Genomic DNA, 22,896 nt, shown 5'->3' with positions numbered 1-22,896 from the left:
ACCAAAGTGTAATAGATTAATAGTCTTAAATGTAAAGGGGACTGAAATGTGCCTTGCATCGCTGTAAAATATGCCAGAATATTCTCCCACATTCTGCTTTTATGGGTTATTTTGACAGTCTTGGTCACTTCCTCATGAATGTTGATGTAGCTGTCATCATGTGCGTAGCCAGGATTTTTGTGGGGGAGGGGGCAGAACCTCAGTATGCTATGTATTTTTATTGAATGGGGGGGGGGCAGCTGCCCTCCCTTGGCTACGTCCATGGCTGTCATTCACTTTCTTATAAGGAAACCAACGCTGCCGGAAGTAATTTGCCATTTCCAAATCAGAAGCAACCTTTGCCGCTATTATTCTTTATTCATCTCAAATCGCTGCTGAAAAGCCATCATTTGCTGATCGTAATTTCATTACTGTACTCAGCTGAAGACTCTTCAGATTACTTAATAGCATTTCAGTAAATCTGCCTCTTGGATAGAAAGTGGGAGGTGGGGGGGGGGAGGCATTAATCAAAAAGTAATACAAAAAACCGACGAGCTGTTACGGTTTCTTGCAAGTGCGCCTGCAAGCTTACTTGGGAGTAAGCACCCATCCGCTGAACTCAGCGGGACTTATCACGGAGCAAACCTGCATAGGATGGGGCTGCGCGTTTCTCTTTACGCGCGACTCAAACCGTAGGCACGTTGACGGTGCGAATTAAGTTGCTGGGAATTAAATGCGGCTTTCCTCTGGGTTAAGCAGCCTTCACGAAAATCGGTGCGTGCCAGTTTAAAGACATGGGAGGGCGGAACCAACCGAAAGCAAACTCTCCACCCAAGTTGCCTGCCTGATAGCCAGAGAGGGCGGGCGCCCAGATGTTTGTTTTATGAGGATCAAGGACGGATCGTCCTCGTCCTCCTCCCGCCTCCTCGGGAGACAGCGCCGCGGAGCCCCTTCACAGGGCGAGCAGCCCGGGAGCAGGCCAGAAGCTTTCCCGCGCCCTCTCTGAGCCGCTTTCCCCCGGCAGAAGGTGGGAGCGGAGGCGCCCTGAGGAGGGAAGGGCTCCAGCTGCGCCGGCGACGTCTCGCGAGAAGCCCGTCGTCGGCCATTTTGCCATTGATTGGCGCTGGCGGAGAGAGGGGAGGGGAGGCGGCTGAGGCGTTACTGCGCTCGCTGAGAAGGGGGAGAGGCGGCAGAGAGACACACGCACGCACGCAGGGAGCCACAGAAAGGAGGCGGCGGCGGAGACCGAGACCGTAACGATGCCGAGCGTGCCACGGCCCCGCTCCTCTCCCTCCTTCGCGGACGGCGCCTCCTGCTGACGACGACTCCCCGCCCGAAGCTGCCGCGGGCCCCGGGCTGGCTGTGCCACTGGCCATGGTGCCCAGCGAGGAGAACCAGCTGGTCCCCAAAGAGGTGCGTCAGGGGCCCTTGGGCGGAGGCCGCGCCTTCAGGCCCCGCTTCAGGCGGCGGCAGAGGAGGAACGGGAGGCCGAGGCGTGCGCGCAGCCTCGCGGAAGGAGTCGTTGCGTGCCCGGGTTACAGGGGCGGCGAGGGCCTGGGGCTTGGCGGGGCCTCGCTTGGAAGCCCCGGTGTTGCCTGTTCAGGGGCGGGCGGGCGGGCGGGCGGGCGGGCTGGTGCTGCCGGGTGTTTCTCGGCAGGGCCTTCCTTCGCTGCTCTAGGGCCTTGCGGAAGGGAAGGGACGGCCGAGGGCCGCGCGCATGAGTGTTGCTTCAGACGTCGCGAGGGGAGGGGGGGACCTGTCACTGTGAGGAGGGAGCGAGGGAGGGAAAGGCCAAGGAGGCCCTCGGGGCATTCATTCGTGTCAGCAAGCGCAGCTTTCCAGGAAGTCGAGGTAGGTTCGATAAGGCTCAACCTTGGAAAGTTGCATGCGTGTTGCGATGCAGCTCACCAGTGCTCCCACGCTGTTGAGTGGCAGTTTTGCAGCACCGGCAGAGATCCACGCGACAGGTGTGGGCGAAAGTTCAAAGGATGCTGGAGAGAGGAGGAACTTCCCGGGTTAGTCAGGGCAAGTTCATGTCCATGCGTTCAGGTTCATAGTTGTAATAGGCTCTACCTGGAAGGAGCCTTTTATGCGTGGTGTGTCCGCCATGGATTCGTGTGTGTGTGTTGCAGAGGATTCTGAGGATCGTGGATGGCACTCACATAAACACACACACACTCACTCAACTAACTGTTCATGTCGGGGTGCTGACTCTTGCGGGACTTCTGGAGAGAATGCAGATTCACACTAGGGCTGGGGTTTCACACTAGAACATGCTGTTCCCCCTACTCTGGTACTTCGTAAAAGAAAAATAGTGGTAGACAACATGTTTTCCAGGGAAACCCATCCACCATGACTGATCTTGTCACTGAAGAGCTACTGATAAGGGCAGTTTGAAAACCACTAGTGTTAGAGTTTAATAAAAGAAAATAGAACCAGACTTCCAAATACAAGGAATATTCTTCTGGTTGTGATTGGAACCATGTTTTTTTACAAAGGTTGTGAAGACTGAGAAAGAGACTGGTAGCTCTTCCTTTATGAAATGTTGGATTGGGGAAGTGATAGAGAAGTGTTCTATAATATTTTGGTGGGAACGAAAGGAGCTTTCATTGTGTACACGATGGTTTGCCCTATGACTTAGGCTGAAGCAATGCTCTTCCAAGTAGATGTATCTATCTATAGCAGCGTTCAATATTGGCCAGGCAACAGGCATATTTTGCACCCGGCTGTCAGCCACTTGTGACCACATGAGGATACCCAGGTGCTGGGATAGCACCTGACATCCCTACCACTTGGAAGTGAATGCCTGGGAATCCTTAGATCTTGCCTGTTTTCACACACTAGCAACACATCCCATAGAATTCTATCTGTTATATTTTATCTGCACAGTCAGAATGAATTTCAGGAACCAATTTTTATTCAGTTTTCCAGTATGAACTTCTGTCCCCCAAATGGCAACTAGGAATTCCGTTTTGGCCACTTTTACCCTGGTTTAAGGAGTCATTTGGCAGCTAGCTTATATATCTGAGTTTCTAACACTGAAAGGCTTGGATACTGAACTGAACTGTTTCTGGATTATTTACACATTATTGCTTTTCATGTAAGAATGCCAAACTCCAGTGTTGGCTTTAGACTAGACTGTTACCTTTCAGCTTTGTAACATGAGAAATAGCCTTGAGATTGTTGGAACTCCTAGAGGATCTTTTTGAAGCGAATATAATCTTTTCTTCCAAGTCAAATCTTTTCAGTTGCAGGGGAGTAAGATGGCATATAATATTAAATTACCATACTGGAATCCTGACCCTAAACTCATTCAGTAAAATATTAAAAATAATTTGCCTTTCTACATGGGAACAGGTGTTTGGATGCATCATTGCAATTACACAAGTTCATAGAGAAGAGGTCACACGCATGACCCAAAAATGCATCTGAAAACAGTACAGTACTTTGTTTGCTTTGCTCCCCCCACAAAAAAATATTTAGTACTACTTACCTTGTATTTTGAAGTCACAGCATAGTCGGTTTCCCTACCCACAGTTAGGGCTGTGAGTTTCTTCAGCCCTAACCACTAACGTGGTAAGTTGTACTAAATAATATAGATGAGAGGGGAGGTATGTATGTGACATTGTCACACATAAAAATTGTAGCTCAGTGTATTTGGTTTTTTTAATGGTGTATAATTTCCACATTTATGGCATGTATGACATTCCCATATAGTTCTGAATTATATAGTAATGTGAACAATAATGGTGCAACATCATGTGACAGCCAAGAAGCAAAGGCTAATAGCAGAAGGCCTTTGGCAGTAATTGTAGATAACTAGCACAGACTGGAATGATTAATGGCAGAGTCTGGCTCTGATCATTGTTCCTCTGTAGATATTATTCAAATGCCTTAGAAGCTTATTTTTATCTTCTAGAGCTGAACAGGATTTCAGTCCTCTCCTTTTTGGATATATTGAATTCTGTACTTAATAGGATGAAGAAAGGTTCTTGTTTCTTCTAACCTCACATTTTAAAGAAATCACTTAACTACATCTGTAGATTTTGTATAATTCTTTTTTGTTTCTTCTTAAAATATAATCATGAAACATATTTTGTAGTGTTTTTTGGACATAAACACAGACTAGTACACACCAAATGATTAAAAGGAGCTGCATTCTTAAATCTAGTTCAATGTAATTCTTAGCATGTTTACTAACAAGAAAGTACATCTGAGTTCAGTGGTATTTATTTTCTAGTTAGTTGCAGTCTTGATGGTATAAATATGCATGTAAAGGTTGGAAACACTTAACTTTTTCTTCAAGAAAGTCAAGGGTGGTGTGGGATGCCTCTGAAAATCCATCAGAATTCTGTACAATACCCACCCCCCAGTAGCATTTTATTTTCTACTTTAATTATTACACTGTACTACCTTTCGATTAGAGCACTAGAAAGCATTGCATTTTATATCTCTAATCTCTACTCTTCAGACATTGATACTTTTCAGAGTAGAAAAATGGTTTGTGTCTGTATGTGTATAGGAGTTACTTTTTCTTGTCAACCCCATATATTTTTCCAGAGTTAACAGAAACATTGTGTTTGTATATATCTATGTATCTATATTGCATGATTTTGTAACCATAAATCATTTCCCCATTTATGAAATACACTCCCCAAACTGCTACATCACATTTTTGTAGGAATGTTCATAACTTAAGTATACAGTAGCACCTCGGCTTTTGTTACACTCGGATAACATAAACCTCAGGTTGTGAAAGCGGCAAACCCGGAAGTGTTTCGCTGCGCGTGCATTTGCAGGAACACTCTACTATACCGCACATATGCACAGAAGCGGTCCCTCCAGTTGCAGAAACCTCAGGATCTGACTGGAGCTCCGGAACGGATCCCATCTGCAACCGGAGGTACCACTGTGTTACGGTAAAAACTGATAAAAGCCTGAACTTAAGGATCTCCCATTAAATATTTTAGTGAAATTTATGCCAACTGGGATGTACAGAAATGCATCGTGATAATCCACCAACTCTTTGGTTCAGTTTAGTATCTGAAGGTGGGACACTTTTCATTTGCATATTTTTATGTGCAAGACAACTTAATGAATAGCATGTGTTTTTATATTCTGCTGGAAGCTGTCCTGAGTTGCTGGGGAAACCCAGCCGGATGAGTGGGGTATAAATAAAATCATCATCATCCAAATAATTACTTGTAAAGGTTCTGTTTCTAGTACATAATTGCAGTGATTTGGTACATAATGTGAAATACATTAAAAGACTTAATAAACTTGTAATATGAATACTTTTGCCAAAAAAGCTAGCTACTAACATGCATAGGTGAATATCACATTGTTGGACCGTGCTGGAAGCAACCTAAAACAGTTTCTGAAAATTAAAGAATGTGTTGTTTTAATAATTAATTTGCAATTAATCCCTGAGCAGTAGTTCAGAGTACATATGTTAAACTTTGAGCAGCTACTGCTCCACAGGGTGAATTAAATCAAATTGTTGTTTCTTTTAAATTTTTAACATATTCTTGAGGTGCTGGAACACTGGGGAAAACAGCACATGAAATTAGAGGGACAGTTGATATGTTTTTGGCAGTGCTAGAGTGCAAAGCCAAAAAGAACTTTTGCATTTATACCCATACTACAGATATATGTACAATATAGTTATATAGTGTAATATATTCATTGTAGGCTCAAACATGCAAAAGTAAATCAGTTGTACAACTTTTCAGCCAGTCACTGAGGACACATAGTACAAATTGATTTTTTTTGAAGCTGGGTTGCATAAATATGCTTGATGCTATTATTCAGTTGAAGTTAGTACCTTTTTGAAGCAGTTTTAGCAAATTTATTTAAGGCCAGGCAACAAAATCAGCAGCAACTTACAATACAAGTATTGGTCTGGAAAACCAGGATCATTGGAACTGTATTCAGTACCTTGATTAGAGATTATTACGGTTGGCTAAAATTAAAGCTGTAGGGCTTGATTAGGTTCAGAGGTAAAAAAGTAAAGGTTGATTGCAAGCACCTGGGTCAATGAAGGCAATATTTTAATTGTAATTTTTAATTAATTAATTTATAATACTTTTTTCTGACCTCAAAACAGCTTACAAAATATTCTTAAGGTAAAATTACACGTGAATCTTGAGAAATTTCACAGAGTATGCAAGCAGAATTATTCAGGCAGCATTTCCTATATCAGGCAGCAGCTCCTCCCGAATTCTCTGAGGCAGGGGTCTGGGACTGAGCAGCTGGATTGCACTACTTCAAAATATTACTCTGTAAAAACCAGTGTTATATAATACAACTAGCCCATCCAGTCCCGTACACTTTGCTATGTGTGGCAGTTACTCTACAAGTTTTAGGTAGAAGTCTTTTTCAGCACTTCTGTGTGAAATCCTTTTAACTGAACACTCCAGGAGATGAACTTGGAGCCATCTGGTTGCAAAGCATACACTCTGCTGGTGATCTGTGGTCCCTCTGCTGAATAAAATACATACAGATTGTATACAATGTAAATAATAACAGCTGCGGTTTGAACTGGCAGAAAACTAGATCCAGGCCTGGAGGAGAAATGACTAATCAAAACTGAGGCAAATAGTAGCCTTTGGATTTATGTTTAGTCATGTCTGCTGAACTGTGTGTTATGGAAAATTTGATTTTCAAGGCAGACTGCTGTGAGCTCCATTTGCAGAAACTAAATAGACAAGGATTATGTTTTACTACTCAATCTTATGTTCATTTTAAAATTTAAAATGATGATATTGCAGTTGTCATAAACAGATCTTACAGATTCTCTGACTGGATATGCATCAATAGAAATGTTATTTAAAATTGGAAATTGCAAAACTTTGGGATGTGATATGCAAGTGCTCTGTTGCAATAATCATTCTCCATCTCTGAATCAATGCAGACATCCAACATGATGCCATCTCAGTGTTGCTGGACTACAACTCCTGTCTTCCTTTACTTTTGGCTGGAGCTGAAGGAAATTGTAGTCCATAGCACCTGGAGGGCATCATCTTGGCTGTCCCTTGTAGTAGGCATACATGGGAAATGGATATTGTTCTTCTCTTTTTCTAATAGCTTTCCTTTAAAAAAATGCATGCCAAATCAACAATATTTTACACATCTAGGTTGCATCATAGCCATGGATTTTGTTGACATGTTGCAGAGATCATACATTTTGGGATCATACACATACACAGTCATAATATCACATTATATAGCTACAGTATTTGTTTTCATATCACTAGGACCACATCCTCCACAAATTTGTTCTAGTCACATTTCCAGTAAATTGTGTGCTCATTTGTTGACCATAGAATGAGATATTCCTACCATGGTTATTAATGGGTTATTTTGAATTGCAGGATCTCTTTAAAATGAAGAGAGTCAACTGCATGCCAAAATTAACAGGGATACTGCAGTAATTGAAGGGCAAAAAGTTTTCAGATTTTTTGGCATTTTTATGGTTATTATTTGGTGATGGCTTTGCTTAGGTTGATTGAGCTTTAGAACTGTTTAGTGAGGTGCAACATAGAAACAATTTCTGGCCAGTAATTTTTTACAGTACTTGTACAGATGATATCCAGCTCTACGTCTCCTTCAAATCAGAACCAGTGAGGGCAGTGAAGGTCCTGTGTGTGTGTCTGGAGGCAGTTGGAGGATGGGTGGCGGCTAACAGATTGAGGTTGAATCCTGACAAGACAGAAGTACTGTTTTGGGGGGACAGGGGGTGGGCACTCCCTGGTCTTGAACAGGGTAACTATGCCACTGAAATACCAGGTGCGCAACATAGGAGTCATTTCAGATTCACAGCTGTCCATGGAGGTGTAGGTCAATTCTGTGTCCAGGGCAACTGTTTACCAGCTCCATCTGGTATTCACACTGTCTCACCAGAGTGGTGTGTGCCCTGGTATCTCCTGCTTGAACTACTGCAGTGTGCTCTACTTGGGCTACCTTTGAAGGTGACTCTGAAACTACAACTAATCCACAATGCGGCAGCTAGACTGGTGACTGGGAGTGGCCACCGGAACCATTTAACATCGGTTCTAAAGGATCTTCACTGGCTCCAAGTGCATTTCTGAGCACAATTCAAAGTGTTGGTGCTGACCTTTAAAGCCTTAAATGGCCTCTCCACCCCCATTGCTCAGCCCAGACACTGAGGTTCTCCTCCAAGGGTTTTCTGGTTCCCTCACTGCAAGAAGCAAAGTTACAGGGCTTCTTGGTAGTGGCACCCTCCCTGTGGAATGCCCTCACTTCTTATGTCAAGGAAATAAACAACTATCTGACTTTTAGAAGACATCTGAAGGCAGCCCTGTTTAGGGAAGCTTTTAAGGATTAATGTTTTTAGATATGTTGTAAGCCGCCCAGAGTGACTGGAGAAACCCATCCAGATGGGTGCAGTATAAATAATTGTTGTTGTTGTTGTTGTTGTTGTTGTTATTTCCCCATTAGGAATTAAATTCTGGACATTGCTGAAAGTTTCACAACAATATGGGAATGGTGCACCTTTCTCTTGTGGCTATTGGAAGGGGAAAGGCCTCAAGATGCATGTGCTTGGGTTTGTAATAGATTTAGTTGCCCCCTGCATTAGAATCATAGAATCATAGAGTTGGAATAGACCACAAGGGCCATCGAGTCCAATCCCCTGCCAAGCAGGAAACACCATCAGAGCACTCCTGACATATGGCATTAGGTTAATTTAAAACATTGATGGGGAACCTGTGACCCTCTAGAATCGATATTCTTGGACTCCCAACTCCTGTCATTAATGACCATTGGTCAGGCTGACTAGGACTGATGGGAATAAGTCCAGCAGCATCTGGTGGGTCAAAGGTTCCCTATCTATGTTCTAAAACTTTGAGATCTCAACCAGACAGACTGTGAACTAGGATTTCCACATTCTCTTAGGCTCAGTTTTCCAAGTATTCATTATTTTAGAGGAAAATGGTTTTTCTTTTTGCAAGTAACTTTCAAAGCTGTATAGATATTCTGAGTAAACATTTGAAGATTCTTCTCCACTTCAGGGTGCTATAATCTTACTATTTTGTGTTTATATACCATAGGATATGCTTTGGAGATGCAGACAAAGTATCTTTGATGAAATGAAGAAGAAATTTTCGCAGGTAGTTAGCCGCAGTAAACATTTAAAACCGATTGCTTAACTGGGTAGTAACAGCATGAGACTAGTACTTGTTAACATCTGCATGAGTTAGTAAAATGCTTTGTGAGTGTACTTTGAGCTTTATTCTTACAAGGAAGCTTTGGTATTTGGGTGTGTGTGTTGTGCAAAATGGTAAGCTTGGTTGCTTTTTGTGTGTAACATTCACAAGAATTAAAAAGCATGGTGTTAAGAGCTCCAAAATAAAATAATGTGCTAGATGTTTTTTAGAAGAGTTGTATGGCACATAACTGAAAATAAAGTAGTGAGTATGTCTTATGAGCTTTGTATCTGCTTCTCATTAAGGCAGGAGTGTTTGCTTTGCTGCTTACATGACCTTTTAAGCGTTCATGTGGATTGTTTTGTTTATAGTGAGCACATACACGTCTGTCTTTTTGCATGTTTGATTCTATCAAAATGTTGGCTATTGGGAAGCATTTTTCCAGAGAAAATGACACGAGTGTGTTTTATTGGATGTGTAGTGAGAAAATAGTAGATATGTTTTTAAGAGCATAACATTGTCATGCCTCAATAATAGACTGGATAAGAGCCAACAAACAGAGATCTATAAGTATAGGGCAGTATACAAATTTAATAAATAAAAATAATAGCATGAAACATTTCAGTATGCATAATATGGGGTGGTGTGATTTACAGTGGTGCCTCGCAAGACGAAAAGAATCCGTTCCGCGATTCTCTTCGTCTAGCAGTTTTTTCGTCTTGCGAAGCAAACCCATTGACAGCTTAGCGGATTAGCGCTACAGCGGTCTAGCGGCTTTTCGCGATCAGCTGTTAAGCGGCTTATCAGCGGAACAGCTGATAAGCGTCTTAGCGTCTTAGGAAAAGGGGGGGAAAGCGGAAAAAACCCGCGGGGACTCGCAAGATTTTTTCGTCTTGCGAAGCAACCCCATAGGGAAATTCATTTTGCGAAGCGCCTCCAAAATGGAAAACCCTTTCTTCTAGTGGGTTTTCCGTCTTGCGAGGCATTCGTCTTGCGGGGCACCACTGTATAATTTTAGTACTTCTTAATGGTTGAAGGAAAGGGGCTTTGGTAAAAAATGATCATTCTAAACACTGTTCAGGGAGGCTCTTGATGTGCTGAGAAGAGAGAACCTTTCAGTTGTTGTACAATTTGCACAAGTAAGCAAACAACCCAAACTGCAAAGAAGTTGTTTCACACAGTTGCAGGAGGGGAGATTTGGCTTATTTTCACCCCTCCCATTCAGTATTTTGCTGAGACACACTGTGGTTTACAAACAAACAAACAAGCTGCAAATGGTTAATGAATTGCTTCTCAAAAATGACTTGACTCTAGCAGTAAAGTAGTGCCTCTTTTCTAGCTTTGCTTTTCATTTCTCCTAATAATATTTTTGCTGGCTTGCATGGAAGAATAAAGGCTTGCTCCCTTTATTTGGATACTTGTGAGTGGGTGGGTGGGTCCCTTCTGTAGGTGAGTCCCTTCTTCTGTACCTCCCCACTCTGAACTTTTTTGTGTGTATCTGCGTGTTTGGTATGGAGGGAGGAGTGTAAGTAGAACAACTATTATTATATCTTGAAATATATAATAAAACCATTCTGGTCTAGTTCTTGGTTCTGGTCCCTAGCTTTTAGCCAGGGTTTTCAAGCTAATCATGCTTAGCATTGACCTTGGTGTAAATGTAAATGGGGCCACTCACCTGCCAATAAAACAATGATATTAAAATGTTACATGATTGGCTTGTGTTGTCCCACCCATCTGTCAAAATCCTTTGCATGGGGTTCCCACTTGAGGACTACACCACCAGGGTCACCCCCATGTTTGGTATTCTAGGAAGCCCTGAGCATAGGCCTGGCAAAGTGGCTGTTTCTCCTCTACTTGCCATTGACAGGGATAAAAGAAAATGCTGCTTAGTGCTGAGTTTGAGTGCTTTGGAGATCTTCCTTAAGGGAAAACCTTGACAGGCCAAGATTGGAGCATGAGCTGGAGGTACTTTAACCCTCATTTAAAATATTACAATCAGTTCTGATTGCTTTACTTGTAAAAGCATATAGCAGAGCTAGAGAAGATGTAAAAATTGCAGCTGCAAGGATCTGAAGGATAAGTTATCTTCTGAAAAATGCTTGCAAAAAGATGACCAGGGTGGCAGCATGATGGAGGCTTGTTAAATGACCAGCTGTATGGAGAGTAAATATACTGTTTGTATATACAGCACCAACAGTGTATATAACACATTACAAAGTGTTGTAAATAAATAAAAAGGATGAGTTATTGGTCAAAAGGAGTTGGCAATCTAAAATACAGTTGTAAATACTGTGTAGTTGTAGAATAGGATTAGGTATTTGGGTGTAGCTCGAGGTTAGGATTAAGTCTGGTTTGCACAAATAGTGATTTACCAAACCAACACAGCTCATCAAGTTTGGCAAGCCCCTGTTTTTGCATTCCCAAGTAGACTTCATGACCAAACAGTGTACTATCACACTAACAAACTGTATTTAGATGACAGGCTTGGCTGCAATGTACAGGCTTTGTTGAAATGGGTTTTGAGGGGGAAATTGAGGAAGATAATAGATGGCACTATTTTCATTTTCAGCATCTGAGAGTTTGATATTAAAACTAGCTAGCAGTTTGGCAGGAATCGGAAATCTGTGGCCCTGTAGATGTTTCTGGGCTATAGCTACCATCATTCCAGGCCTCTGACCTTTCTGGCTGGTGTTGATGGATTTTGGAATTCAGCAACACCTGAGGGCACAGGTTCCCAAACTCTGGATTAAGACAGACAGATGTAATTATCTAGAAAAATTGTAGTTTATCAGTGGGATTTATTATTGTCAGACAATGCAGTACTGTGTAACATAATGTTTTAACAAAGCATTGATAGATAAGTGTATCTGACTCTAGCTGGTCATCGCAGCAAGAACACAACCTTTTTCTCCCTCTGCCCCATACATAGCTTGCCTCTGATTACTGTATAATGTAAGTCCTACCATTAGAATTCTGTGCTTGGCCATTGGTTTAATCTAGCATGACAGTCTTGTATGTAACACTGCTGTACATAATTCAGTTGACCATGTAAAGCTAATGAGAGGGGGGAAAGTGTGGGAACAGGATCAAGTATGGAATTAACTTGGGGAGTGTTTTGCTAATCTCTTACAAATCAATTTAAGTTTATTGTTTGCCTTCAAATAAACATGCAGTTAGACCATCAATAAAAAATTAACTATTAACTTAAATAGTCTAATGGAAAGAGAACAGAGGTATGAGGCCCACCCATTGTGGCTAGTAATCAGGGATGAAAGATAGCATGTTTACTACCATGTTGACTATTTCTGCTCCAAACAATAATTTTGGAGGATTGTAAATAAGTGTTCACTCTTGTACCCTTTCTTTCTCCTTCCTCCATATAGCACCCTTCTGTGCTTCCTGTTTGGCACTTAACATAACTTCTGATTCTACTTTGAAGGATAAGCATTAATTTACTATGTGAACTATGTACACATACAAGCAAACTAAGGTTATCGTTAAACAAAATGTAGTGGGAAATGTGAGATGGGGAAGAAGCAATATGGAACCCTAGATCAACATGGTTTAGAGAGTCATCTGAATTGAGCCAAAGTGGTGGAATCCCCCCCCCCCCCCGTGATTGCCTCTAATGGTGCAGTCTTAAAGAAAATCATATGCTCATTATTTTGATCCATGAGATAATAAAATATTTCACTTCATTTTACGAAGAAGTTGGCTATGTTTAAGCTGAGGTTGGATGGTCAGTTTTAAAAACCTGTTTTCTTCTTCATTACAGATCGAAAGTGCCGCTGATGAACCTAGAGTGCTTTGTATAATCCAAGATACAACTAATTCTAAGACCGTTAATGAGCGCATCACTTTGAACTTGCCAGCTTCCACTCCAGTAAAAAGACTGTTTGAGGATGTGGCCACTAAAGTGGGCTATATTAATGGAACATTTGATTTAATATGGGGAAATGGAGGCAGCGTTGCTGATACGGTAAAAACACGCTATCTTCCTTAACAGAGTAGAAATGTAGACATTTTGGGGAATACTTGTATAAATGTTGGAGGCAATGGGTGGGATTCACCTAAAGAAGCCATTCAGAGGCAGCTTCCACAACAGAACTACCCTCTTCCTCCCCTGCACAGGATTGGGTCTATTTATTTTTATTCATTTTTTAAAAAATATGCCTTCTGTTTATATTGTTTATATATGTGTCATGCTGCTTGAATTTCTTTTTATCAGTTTATTTAAATGAATTTTTAAATACTGAAGTTTTTTCTTAATTTGAACAGCATGAATCCTAGAATATGTATAACAGTGATCACCACCTTTTTTTTAGCCCTGTGGTCACATTTGGAGTTTGGCCATTTCTTCCCTTCTCCAGATCAGCCCTTCCCCCACCGACACAGAAAGAGAAGGAGTGCATGAAATGAAGCAACATTTAAAACATAAAACAGAAATTAAGACCTGGATGTGTGAAATCCCTGGCCTCTATTTTATTCATTCTGTTTCTGTATCTTATTGTTAGCAAACTGTACAGCACTTCTAATGCATGTCCACTGTACTTTGTATTTAATTTCTAGTTATGCTGTAGAGGCTACTAATGTTGGAAGTTTAATAAATTGTCATTATGGGTGGGGTGTCATGCAGGTGCATTCTGTAATTTGAAGCACTTGTATGGTCCCTGTGCTCTCAGTAGAATCTTGAGAAATTTTGGTTTCTATTAGAGCTAAATGCAGCGAGAACGTGCTGATGACCAGGGATATTCCAGGTCATACTGATATTTCACATTAGGCCTGTGGTTCTATCATTTCCCCCCCACTTGTTCTCCTATTAATTTACATTTTCAAAATAAATAGTAGCCAGATCTATTTAGCAAGCAATTCCTTTGTTTTGTTGTAGACATCATTGGATCAATCAAGTGATAAATCTGTTGTTGATGCTGGTTTTGAACCTGGGAAAAAGAACTTTCTGCATCTGACAGATAAAGATGGAGAACAACCTCAGATAGTATTGGTAAGAGAATTTAAAATTATAAAACAGGTACCTATTATGTACCTGCATTTTCTTTATGAATCACTTTTAAGAAAGCTTGGTTTTTGCTATAATTTTTATTTTTACTGGTACCAGTACTGTATGTGTCATTGCCTAGTATAGGTTCAGAATCTTGTGCTGAAGAGTATTATAAAATGAGATAGCACTGACTATATAAATAGGAGTGGAGAAGATGGAGAAATGTTAGTGGAAAAACTCTACAATTCTATGATTCTGTGGAAGGCTCTGTTTGGCAAGGCATATAGGTTCTCTGCATGCAACCAAAGAGTTGTTCTGTCACAAAAGGCTTTGTGAATCTGTATATTCCAGTAAACAGAAACTAAGACATTTTTCCACTCAGAGAGAGCAAACTTGTTGACTCTCTTGCTGGTAACACAAGTAAACCAGTTCCAGTCATCCCCACTGCCCTTCCCAAACCAGTAAGGCCTTTTAAGAAAGAAGACCACTTTAGCTTTCAGGCATGCACTTAAGAGGAAATGCATGCTAAGACTTCAAACACAATAGTGCACTTTGTCTTCCCATAATTGTACCTCATAATTCTGATCAGGCCAGTGCAATTTGAGTGCTGAAAGTAGCTTTGAATACTGATCAGCCTCAGATTGGAGCATCAAAGGCTTTTTTGGAGCACAGAGAAGGAGTACCTACACCTAGTAGCTGGGAGAAATTGATCCTGTGCATTATTGCTCAACTAGCAATCTGGGTTTGGGACTTACTAGGTGGGAACATCATAGGAACTCTGTTTAGGCTCCTTCCCCTCCTCACTCCCATTACTCATTCTCTCTTGGAGAGACTGCTTTGTGTAGTACTTGTAGATGGGACTATTGACATGTGCACTTAGTCTCTAGACTTCCTTAAATAGGATAACTTTGTGTGGATGGATTTGTATTAACTGCATCCTTTGCAAATGTGCTAGTTAACGTATCTTATCTTTTAGGATGAGGCCAGTGGAGCAGATGACCATAATCCAGATAGGTTTATAGGCCCTCTTCCACGAGAAGGTTCAGCTGGTTGTTCAAATGATTATGTTGGTCAGAACTATTCTTATACATCAATTCTGAGTAAATCAGAAACGGGTAAGGTGGTTTATTATTTCTCTTCCGCTGTATAGTAAGGCTTCAATGGTCTGTTAAAACAAGTTATATATTGGCAGGGCAGAATATAGCCATACACCTCACTTTTGTGTGCAGTTTGGTGCAAAGGGAAAAGGCCTAGGGAACTGTTGTTGGTAAAACTACTCCCAAGCATGGTATGAGTGAGTAGGAAGTGGTGGCAATGAACCCACTGCCCAGGGTGTGAGCTGATTCCTGTTTCTATTATTTGCTTCCAAGTTTTTCCCCCTAGTACAATTTGATACCTGGGCTATATAATGTATTGAGTGCAGATGGTTCCACAGGTCTCCAGGCATGTTCCTTTTATTTTACATGTTAAACTCTACTTTGACCTTTGCAAGTATTCCATACGGCTAGAGAACTCAGTCTGCTCTCCAAAAATTCAGCGCTGTTTTTCCCAACCCCCATTCACAGTTAATATACTTTTTTTCTGCTTGCCTCTTTCAATCAATCCTAGCATAGAAACTCTTGATTCTGTTCACCCCTCCACTAATACAGAGATTTGTTCTACAACCCTCTGTACCTTATAAATTGCTGCTGTGGAGGTTTGGGAAGCCTCTGGGTGTTTGAGATATAGAATAGTGCTGCAATGGGGAGGGGGATTTCTGAAAATTGCCTTCCTACTCCCTCCCTTCAGTGTGAAGCTTCTACTGGATCTTGGGGCCTTCCATGAATAGGAGGACTATTCTGTTCACAGCTACTTAGAATCTAAACCCATTTACTTATTACTTTCCCCAGTTCATAAATTTCAAGGAAACTATTCTTGCATTCTGATAGTCTAGCGGGCCTTTGGATTAGTGGTAGACTTACAATGGTCGCAATAGGAAAAGCAATGTCTGTTCCAAATTTCATTGAAATTATTAGAATAACTGTTAACCTGTTGAACAAAAAATGTTACTCTATTACTTTTGGGTGCTAGCCTGGCTGCTAACCATGTCCTCCCCCCACTTTTTTTAAGGCTATGTAGGTTTAGTAAATCAAGCAATGACTTGCTATTTGAACAGCCTTCTGCAAACCCTTTTCATGACTCCTGAATTTAGAAATGCATTATATAGGTAAGTGCATGTTATCAAAAATATTTTAATGTCATAGGTTTCAGAGATGTTCTAATGTTGCAGTTTTCTGAAATGTAAGTTTTTGTGATAGTTTTCATGCAGCATTACTTTTGCCAGTTTTCATGCAGCATTACTTTTGCCAGTTACGAAAATGAGTATTAAGAAAAAAAATCGACTGTGTGTGTGTTGGACAAGATTTTCCCCTACCAAAGCATGTATTTTTCTGAAAATCATTCTAAGAAATTATTAAACTTTAGTTATACTTAACCTATACTTGAAATCCTCCTTCTAGGTAAAACAGTAGTGGGCTCTTTCTGATTTTCCCCCCATGAGAACACATAATGTAACAGGGTTAGAGTACATTCATGCTCCTATAATAACTTCTTCTATTTGAAGTGTCATGACTAGCTCCCTCTGCAACACAGTAGGAGCAAGAACTTTTTTTAGACAACTGGCCATTAGTATTGGAACATACTTTCAGAATAGACCTGCAGTTTTAAAAGTTGGAGTTATCAGAAATAACAATAGAATCTTAGAAGGAGCATTGTTCTCTGGTAATAAACCGTGGATAAAATCAAATTTGATGTTCCAAGAGATGTCATGAGATTTTTGTTTAAGCAGGGAGGCGCACAGGATGCAGAATGCTCATTTTTCTGTTCTCAAGCACTTGAGAGCTTGTTCATAGTACTAGTAGTAGAAAAAGTGATTTGTAGCTAATACCATGTTTCATAGTGTAGATAAAAAATCGTCTTCTTCTTCTTTGGCGATCACTCGTAGCCAAGTAAGATTGTCTTCCATAAACATGGTTTTAACAATGATTCCGTAAGTGACTGTGGAGGCCAGTTCTGGATCCACACGTCCTTCCACAGTGGGGACATTGGTTTCTGGGGAGGAGTTGATCACGGTGTGGTTTTGCCAAGCATGCCTTCCTCTTAGCACATCTCTCCCTTGCGTCCTGAGTTCGAGTTTGTCAAAGTCCATGACACCTTTGGTAAAGGCTGTTCTCCAAGTGGAGCACTCACAGGCCAGTGTTCCCCAGTTGTCAGTGTTTATACTACATTTTTTAAGATTTGCCTTGAGACAGTCTTTAAACCTCTTTTGTTGACCACCAGAATTACGCTTTCAATTTTTAAGTTCGGAATAGAGTAGTTAAGGAGCAATGTATAAACCTTTACCCACTGTATGGTTCAGTGTGTCTCTGTAAATTCTAGGCCAGGGGTAGGGAGCCTCTGACCTGCAACATTAAATAAACTTGGCACGTCCCAATTTGGCCTGCTAGGCCATTCACCCCCAAATCACAGCCAACTTCCCCACATTTGGCGATAAGCATAAATAACTCCTTGCATTCTGGCTTTGATTGAAGCTGGCAATGCAAAGGATCTTCCTCTGTAGGCTGACTTAAGCCTTGCCCTTGATGTCAGGTGATTGACAGGTGGGAGGCTTTGCTTACCTCTCAAAATGGCCTAAGGTTCTATGACTGCAGAGGTCAGGATTCCACTCACTGATAGGACTCCCTTTCCCCACTCTTGTTCTAAGCAGTGTTTAATCCTATAACAGTATTTGCAAGAATTCATGAGAGTTCACATTTTGTGATTTTATTAATTTCATTTTCAAATGGGTATACAGTGGTACCTTGGTTTTCAAATCTCTTCTTTGATGAACATTTCAGTTTTCAAATGCTGTAAACCCAGAAGTAAATGCTTCGGTTTTCAAACACGCCTCGGAAGTTAAACATGCCATGTGGCTTCCATATTGAGTTTTCCGTATTGAGTTTTCGGTTTTCGAACGTTTCTGAATTTAAACGGTCTTCCGGAATGGATTATATTAGAAAACCGAGGTACCACTGTTTTTGGAAAACAACTGTTTTATAAAAAAAGTGTGCAATGTTTCATAATGCTTCTTTATAGAAAGTGGTCTGATGAAAACATTAAATGCTGAATAATTGTTGCGCATGTTTTCTTAAAAGTTGTTTTTATGTTCTGTATTAGACTATGCTAAGCATATGAATTAGGATTTCGGGTTTTCCATATTTGCACCTTGAACAGCAATTTTACATCAGCTTGTCATCCAAGAAAGATCTCTATCTAAAAATGTACATTAAGAAGGCATCTCTTTTAAATGTGTTGTAACTTAATTGCCTGATCCTACTAAGACCCCTCCTTTTTGTTAATAGATGGGAATTTGAAGAATCTGAAGAAGATCCAGTGACCAGCATCCCTTACCAGCTTCAAAGGCTATTTGTTTTATTACAGACCAGCAAAAAGAGAGCAATTGAAACAACAGATGTTACACGAAGCTTTGGATGGGATAGTAGTGAGGGTAATTAAGACAAATTGCTTGGTTAAATTTAGTGTAATTGTTAGGCTAGATATAAACTGATATTCTGTGTTGAATGTGGATTTGTTCCATAGAAAGAATCCCAGAGAGTACATTAATCTTCTGAGGTGCGGGATATTTTTTTTTAAAAAAGTGATTCAACTTTCTCAGGAATGGAGAATGCTCTAAAAGATATAGGCATTGCAAGCTTTTGTACTGTTTTTACAAACATTGTTTAAGAACACATGCTGGGTTATCTAGTCCAGAATCTTGGTGACCATGGTAATCACCTAGATGCTTCCAGGGATAGCAGAAGAAAGTCAAGCTACTTTAAAATGATTCTTGGATAAATTTAAACCTTGTTTTCAGTAGGTGAAGTCTAATATTGTATGAGTGGACTTCCCCTTCCACGCCCCCCCCCCTGCAGCCGACATATTCCCCCCAGATATGCTTTGATGGGTGCAGAGGAGCTGCAGGGGCGGGACGGGGGGTAGGAATTCATTCTGCCAACAGTATCCATTCTGATGGTGGCTGGACAATGTTTCATTTTACGCAGTATCTGCATTATCTAGTCAGAGGGGGTATTGGTGACTACTGTATTTCTTTTATTTTTTGTTCCATGCAAACATGAATTCCTATTTGCAATTTTGAATTGTTACAATGAATTCACAGAAGTAAACTTTGTTATGTGTTCAGTGCCTCATTGCTTTTTATCTCCTAGAAACTCTATTTTTGAACTATGAACTAAAATAAATTATTGAGGCTATAATAAAAGGTGTGTTAGAAGCAGAACTTACAGCTCTTTTTAGCATTGTTAAAGTCCAATGTGTATGTTCTGCAGTGTTAGGTCTGTATCAAACACTGCTGTTGTACTTGCGCAAGAGACATTTGTGCTGCAGAACTGCCCTTCTTTTCTTGTGCAGCCCCTCATGCATCTCGAGTCTGCTCCAGAGGTTTTAGGGACCCCCAAACTCCTGTTGTAAATGTCCAGTGGTTTTTTTTGAAAATAAGAACATGCTTGGAAAGAATGGTTAGTTTTTAGCCAAGTGTTGCACATGGGAGAAATTGAGTGATAATATCCTGCTAAGCTGTACTCCAAGTAGACCCAACAAAATCAGTGCACTTAACGTTAGTCATGATTGTAGCTAATAAGTTGGCTGCTTTCAGTGAGTCTGCTCTGAGTATGACTTTGTCTGCTAGTACCCTTTGACCCCAAAGCTAGCAGAATCCTAAACAGAATAAGTTTACTGTGAAGGGAATCCACCTATCTAGGTCTGCCTTGATATTACATAAAAGGTTCTGCCCAAATTAATTGTGGGGTGTGCGTGTGTGTGCGTGTAAACCAGGTTAACAACATTCTGTAGGTAGATGTCTGCCTAAGCCGACACAATAAGGTCACTTTTATTTTCCAACAGCCTGGCAGCAGCATGATGTCCAGGAACTCTGTAGAGTCATGTTTGATGCTTTGGAACAAAAATGGAAACAAACAGAACAGGTAACAGTTTTGGCTCTTCTTAAAAAAAAATGGAATAAAGAGGAATATCATGCTACTTGAACTAGAAATATTAGCTAGAATGGATTAAGTAGATAATGTTGCGTTGGACCACATTTCAAATGCTAACTTCGACAAAGACATTGAGATGGTATGGTGAAAGTCATGCTCTTAGATTTAGCTAGAGAAGAAATAATTCTGAGCCAAATCAGATGCTATTAAGACTAATTGGAGAAAGAAACATTTTACCTGCCCTGAGCTTTGTGAGTAGGTTTATTTTCTGTTTTGATGAATAACCAGTGTATTGTAATAAAATTAGATGGAAATGAGAGTATGCTCTGCTTTTTAGTAAAAGAACACTCTTACTTGACAGATACAAAAGGTATTGGCAGATTTCACACACTGTGAACTTCTGTCTTATCCCTGTAAAGTGTTACTTGTGCATTTCAATATGAATACCTTTAAATGCCACAGGAATGAATATTGTATAAAGCAAGATAATATCTTGTTTGTCTCCCTTTGGCTTTGCTGAAATATTTAAATTCTCTCTCAATTGCAGGCTGATCTCATAAATCAGCTCTATCAAGGCAAGCTGAAGGACTATGTAAGATGTCTGGAATGCGGCTATGAGAGTTGGAGGATTGACACGTACCTGGATATTCCATTGGTCATTCGGCCCTATGGCTCCAACCAGGCTTTTGCAAGCGTGGTGTGTACTGCTCACCTGAATGCTAATGCATCTATGCACACATTACATACATAATGCAACAGTGGTATCACTTTCTTGAAAGGTAAGTATCATCCTAGATACTCCATCTTGGGTTGTCCGTCTTTGTGCAGTAAACCAGCTAGCAAGTTCTAGAAGTTTTTTTGACCCTTCAATGAGTCCTACTGGTGCATGTTTAAGAGGGAAGTTCAGCTAAGTGATTTAATGGTTACCGTAATATTATTATGCTTTTTTTTGTAATGCTTTTGGGATTTAGTGTTAGTTCTGTTCTGGTATGTTGATAGGTGTTTGTTTTATTAATATCTAAAAAGTGTTAATGTTGTTGACAGTTGTAATAAAAATAGAGCAACTGCTTGTGGTGGTAACAGGAGTTTCTCGTTTTACTGCAGAAAGGAACACTTTTTGAAATGAGGAATAAGAGATGGTGTGAGCCATATTTTTGGTGTAGTTCTCCTTAAACTAGGGAGAGGTGTCATATATGCAAAGGGAATGTGTATGGAATTCTAATTTAGATTTCCATGTGTGCTGTGTGTGGGTGTGTCTGCATGTTGTAAGGGGATAATCCAAAGCAGAGAACATGAACAGCAATAAGAGGAGTCATGAGAAAATAAGCCAAGTAGGTAGGATATCTTCAGGTATTTATTCTACAAAATCCTTTCTTATGGGGTGGTAGGTGATTCAGGTGACCCCATCACATTTGATAATATAAATGAATAGATTTTGCATATACATCTGTTTTGAACTGAAGTATAATAATATGCTGGACATGATAAAAATCAACTGGTTTGACCAAGCTTTTCCAGTTCAGAGACCACATTAAGGGTTTGCCATCCCCTACTCCGAAGGCCACATGAAAGTGTTTGCACACACACACTTAGCAGTGGGAGGAGCAAATAAGCAGTGTCTGCTTATTTGGCAGCGCTTTTGCTCCCTAGCATAGCGCTAGTGTAGGAGAAGCTGCTCCTCTCCCACCCTGGTGGGAGCACATTTGTGAAAGCCTTGCCTTCTTGCTCTGGTGGAACACTGTTCTTGGATATGAAACAAGAAGGAAAACTTATTTCTCTTTCTTAACACTCTGGCCAGTGCTTTCTGCCTAACCCAGAACAACTGAACCAATCAGCTGAAAATTGTTTGTTTAGTTTTAGCCATTTTCATGTATTGTTAAATTTATCATGCTATTTAGTATATGCAGGCAGCAGCCATTTTAAGTGTGTCCAATTGATGTGTGATTGCCAATGTGTGGGTCCTTTTTGACCTGGAAGAGGGCATGGGGGCGGGGCGGAGCATGATTGTGTGAGCTGCCAACATGCACGGGGGCCGGGAACAGAATCGCCCCACACCCACCAGCAGTTTTACTGCAGGGTGTTATAAATGTGACATTATCTAGTAAATAGAACTATTCTAAATGCCTCCCTATTTTGATTGGTATTAAGCTCACCATTAAGTCATCTTTTTAATTAACAGGCACCTATTCCCCTTGTCTCTAGTGTATTTTTTTAAAATCTTGTAATAGTATCTACTGTCTTAAATGCTTTCTCTGAGGTGGGAGATAAAAAAATTAAGTCAATTAACTATCACAGGATGTGCATTTTGCATGAATATGAACTACTGGAAAGTTGCATAGATACCAACTCTTATTCTGTCTGGTTGAAACAGCATCTGTTTCTATCATGAATATCTGCACATGAGAACCAAGTTTATCATATGTTGAGGTTCTTCTAAAGCTATTGTGTTGGAAACTCTGTTGATGCTCCACTTAGTCAAGCGCTCTTATATTTTTTCCTGAATTGTATTGCAAAGTTGGTTATTTTGGTGGTAGAAAATATTTTAGCTGTCTAGTCTTTAGCAGTTGGGAACTATGGAGGATACTTGCTTTTGGAGAAAGGAAAAAAATCGCATGTTTCTAAATGGAATTCTCTGAAGGTAGTATCCTCCATTGATCCACAGATAAGTAAGCAGTGGGCTCAAAGGTCATATCAATCACATAATGGGATCAACGCATGCGCTAAT

General features: G+C 40.6%; 1 protein-coding gene across 3 annotated transcripts in view; it reads left to right on the top strand.

The window, feature by feature from the left end:
• Nucleotides 1-943: 943 nt before the first annotated feature.
• The window catches only part of USP47 (ubiquitin specific peptidase 47), a 47,918-nt gene continuing 25,965 nt past the window's right edge, over nucleotides 944-22,896 (top strand). Inside the window, exons 1-9 of one of the 3 annotated variants that reach the window (XM_028731227.2) lie at nucleotides 944-1,392; nucleotides 9,051-9,110; nucleotides 12,922-13,125; nucleotides 14,035-14,148; nucleotides 15,122-15,260; nucleotides 16,255-16,351; nucleotides 18,525-18,670; nucleotides 20,083-20,162; nucleotides 20,719-20,868. In XM_028731227.2, the coding sequence (XP_028587060.2) occupies nucleotides 1,354-1,392; nucleotides 9,051-9,110; nucleotides 12,922-13,125; nucleotides 14,035-14,148; nucleotides 15,122-15,260; nucleotides 16,255-16,351; nucleotides 18,525-18,670; nucleotides 20,083-20,162; nucleotides 20,719-20,868 (1,029 nt within the window). In that variant the 5' untranslated portion in view covers nucleotides 944-1,353. The remainder of the gene's footprint in view (nucleotides 1,393-9,050; nucleotides 9,111-12,921; nucleotides 13,126-14,034; nucleotides 14,149-15,121; nucleotides 15,261-16,254; nucleotides 16,352-18,524; nucleotides 18,671-20,082; nucleotides 20,163-20,718; nucleotides 20,869-22,896) is intronic. The other 2 variants (XM_028731219.2, XM_028731234.2) reach the window with 2 other exon arrangements.

Source organism: Podarcis muralis, chromosome 1 (assembly GCF_964188315.1).
Source record: "Podarcis muralis chromosome 1, rPodMur119.hap1.1, whole genome shotgun sequence".
Classification (NCBI taxonomy): Eukaryota; Metazoa; Chordata; class Lepidosauria; order Squamata; family Lacertidae; genus Podarcis; species Podarcis muralis.
This window is presented reverse-complemented; position numbering and strand designations above follow the sequence as displayed.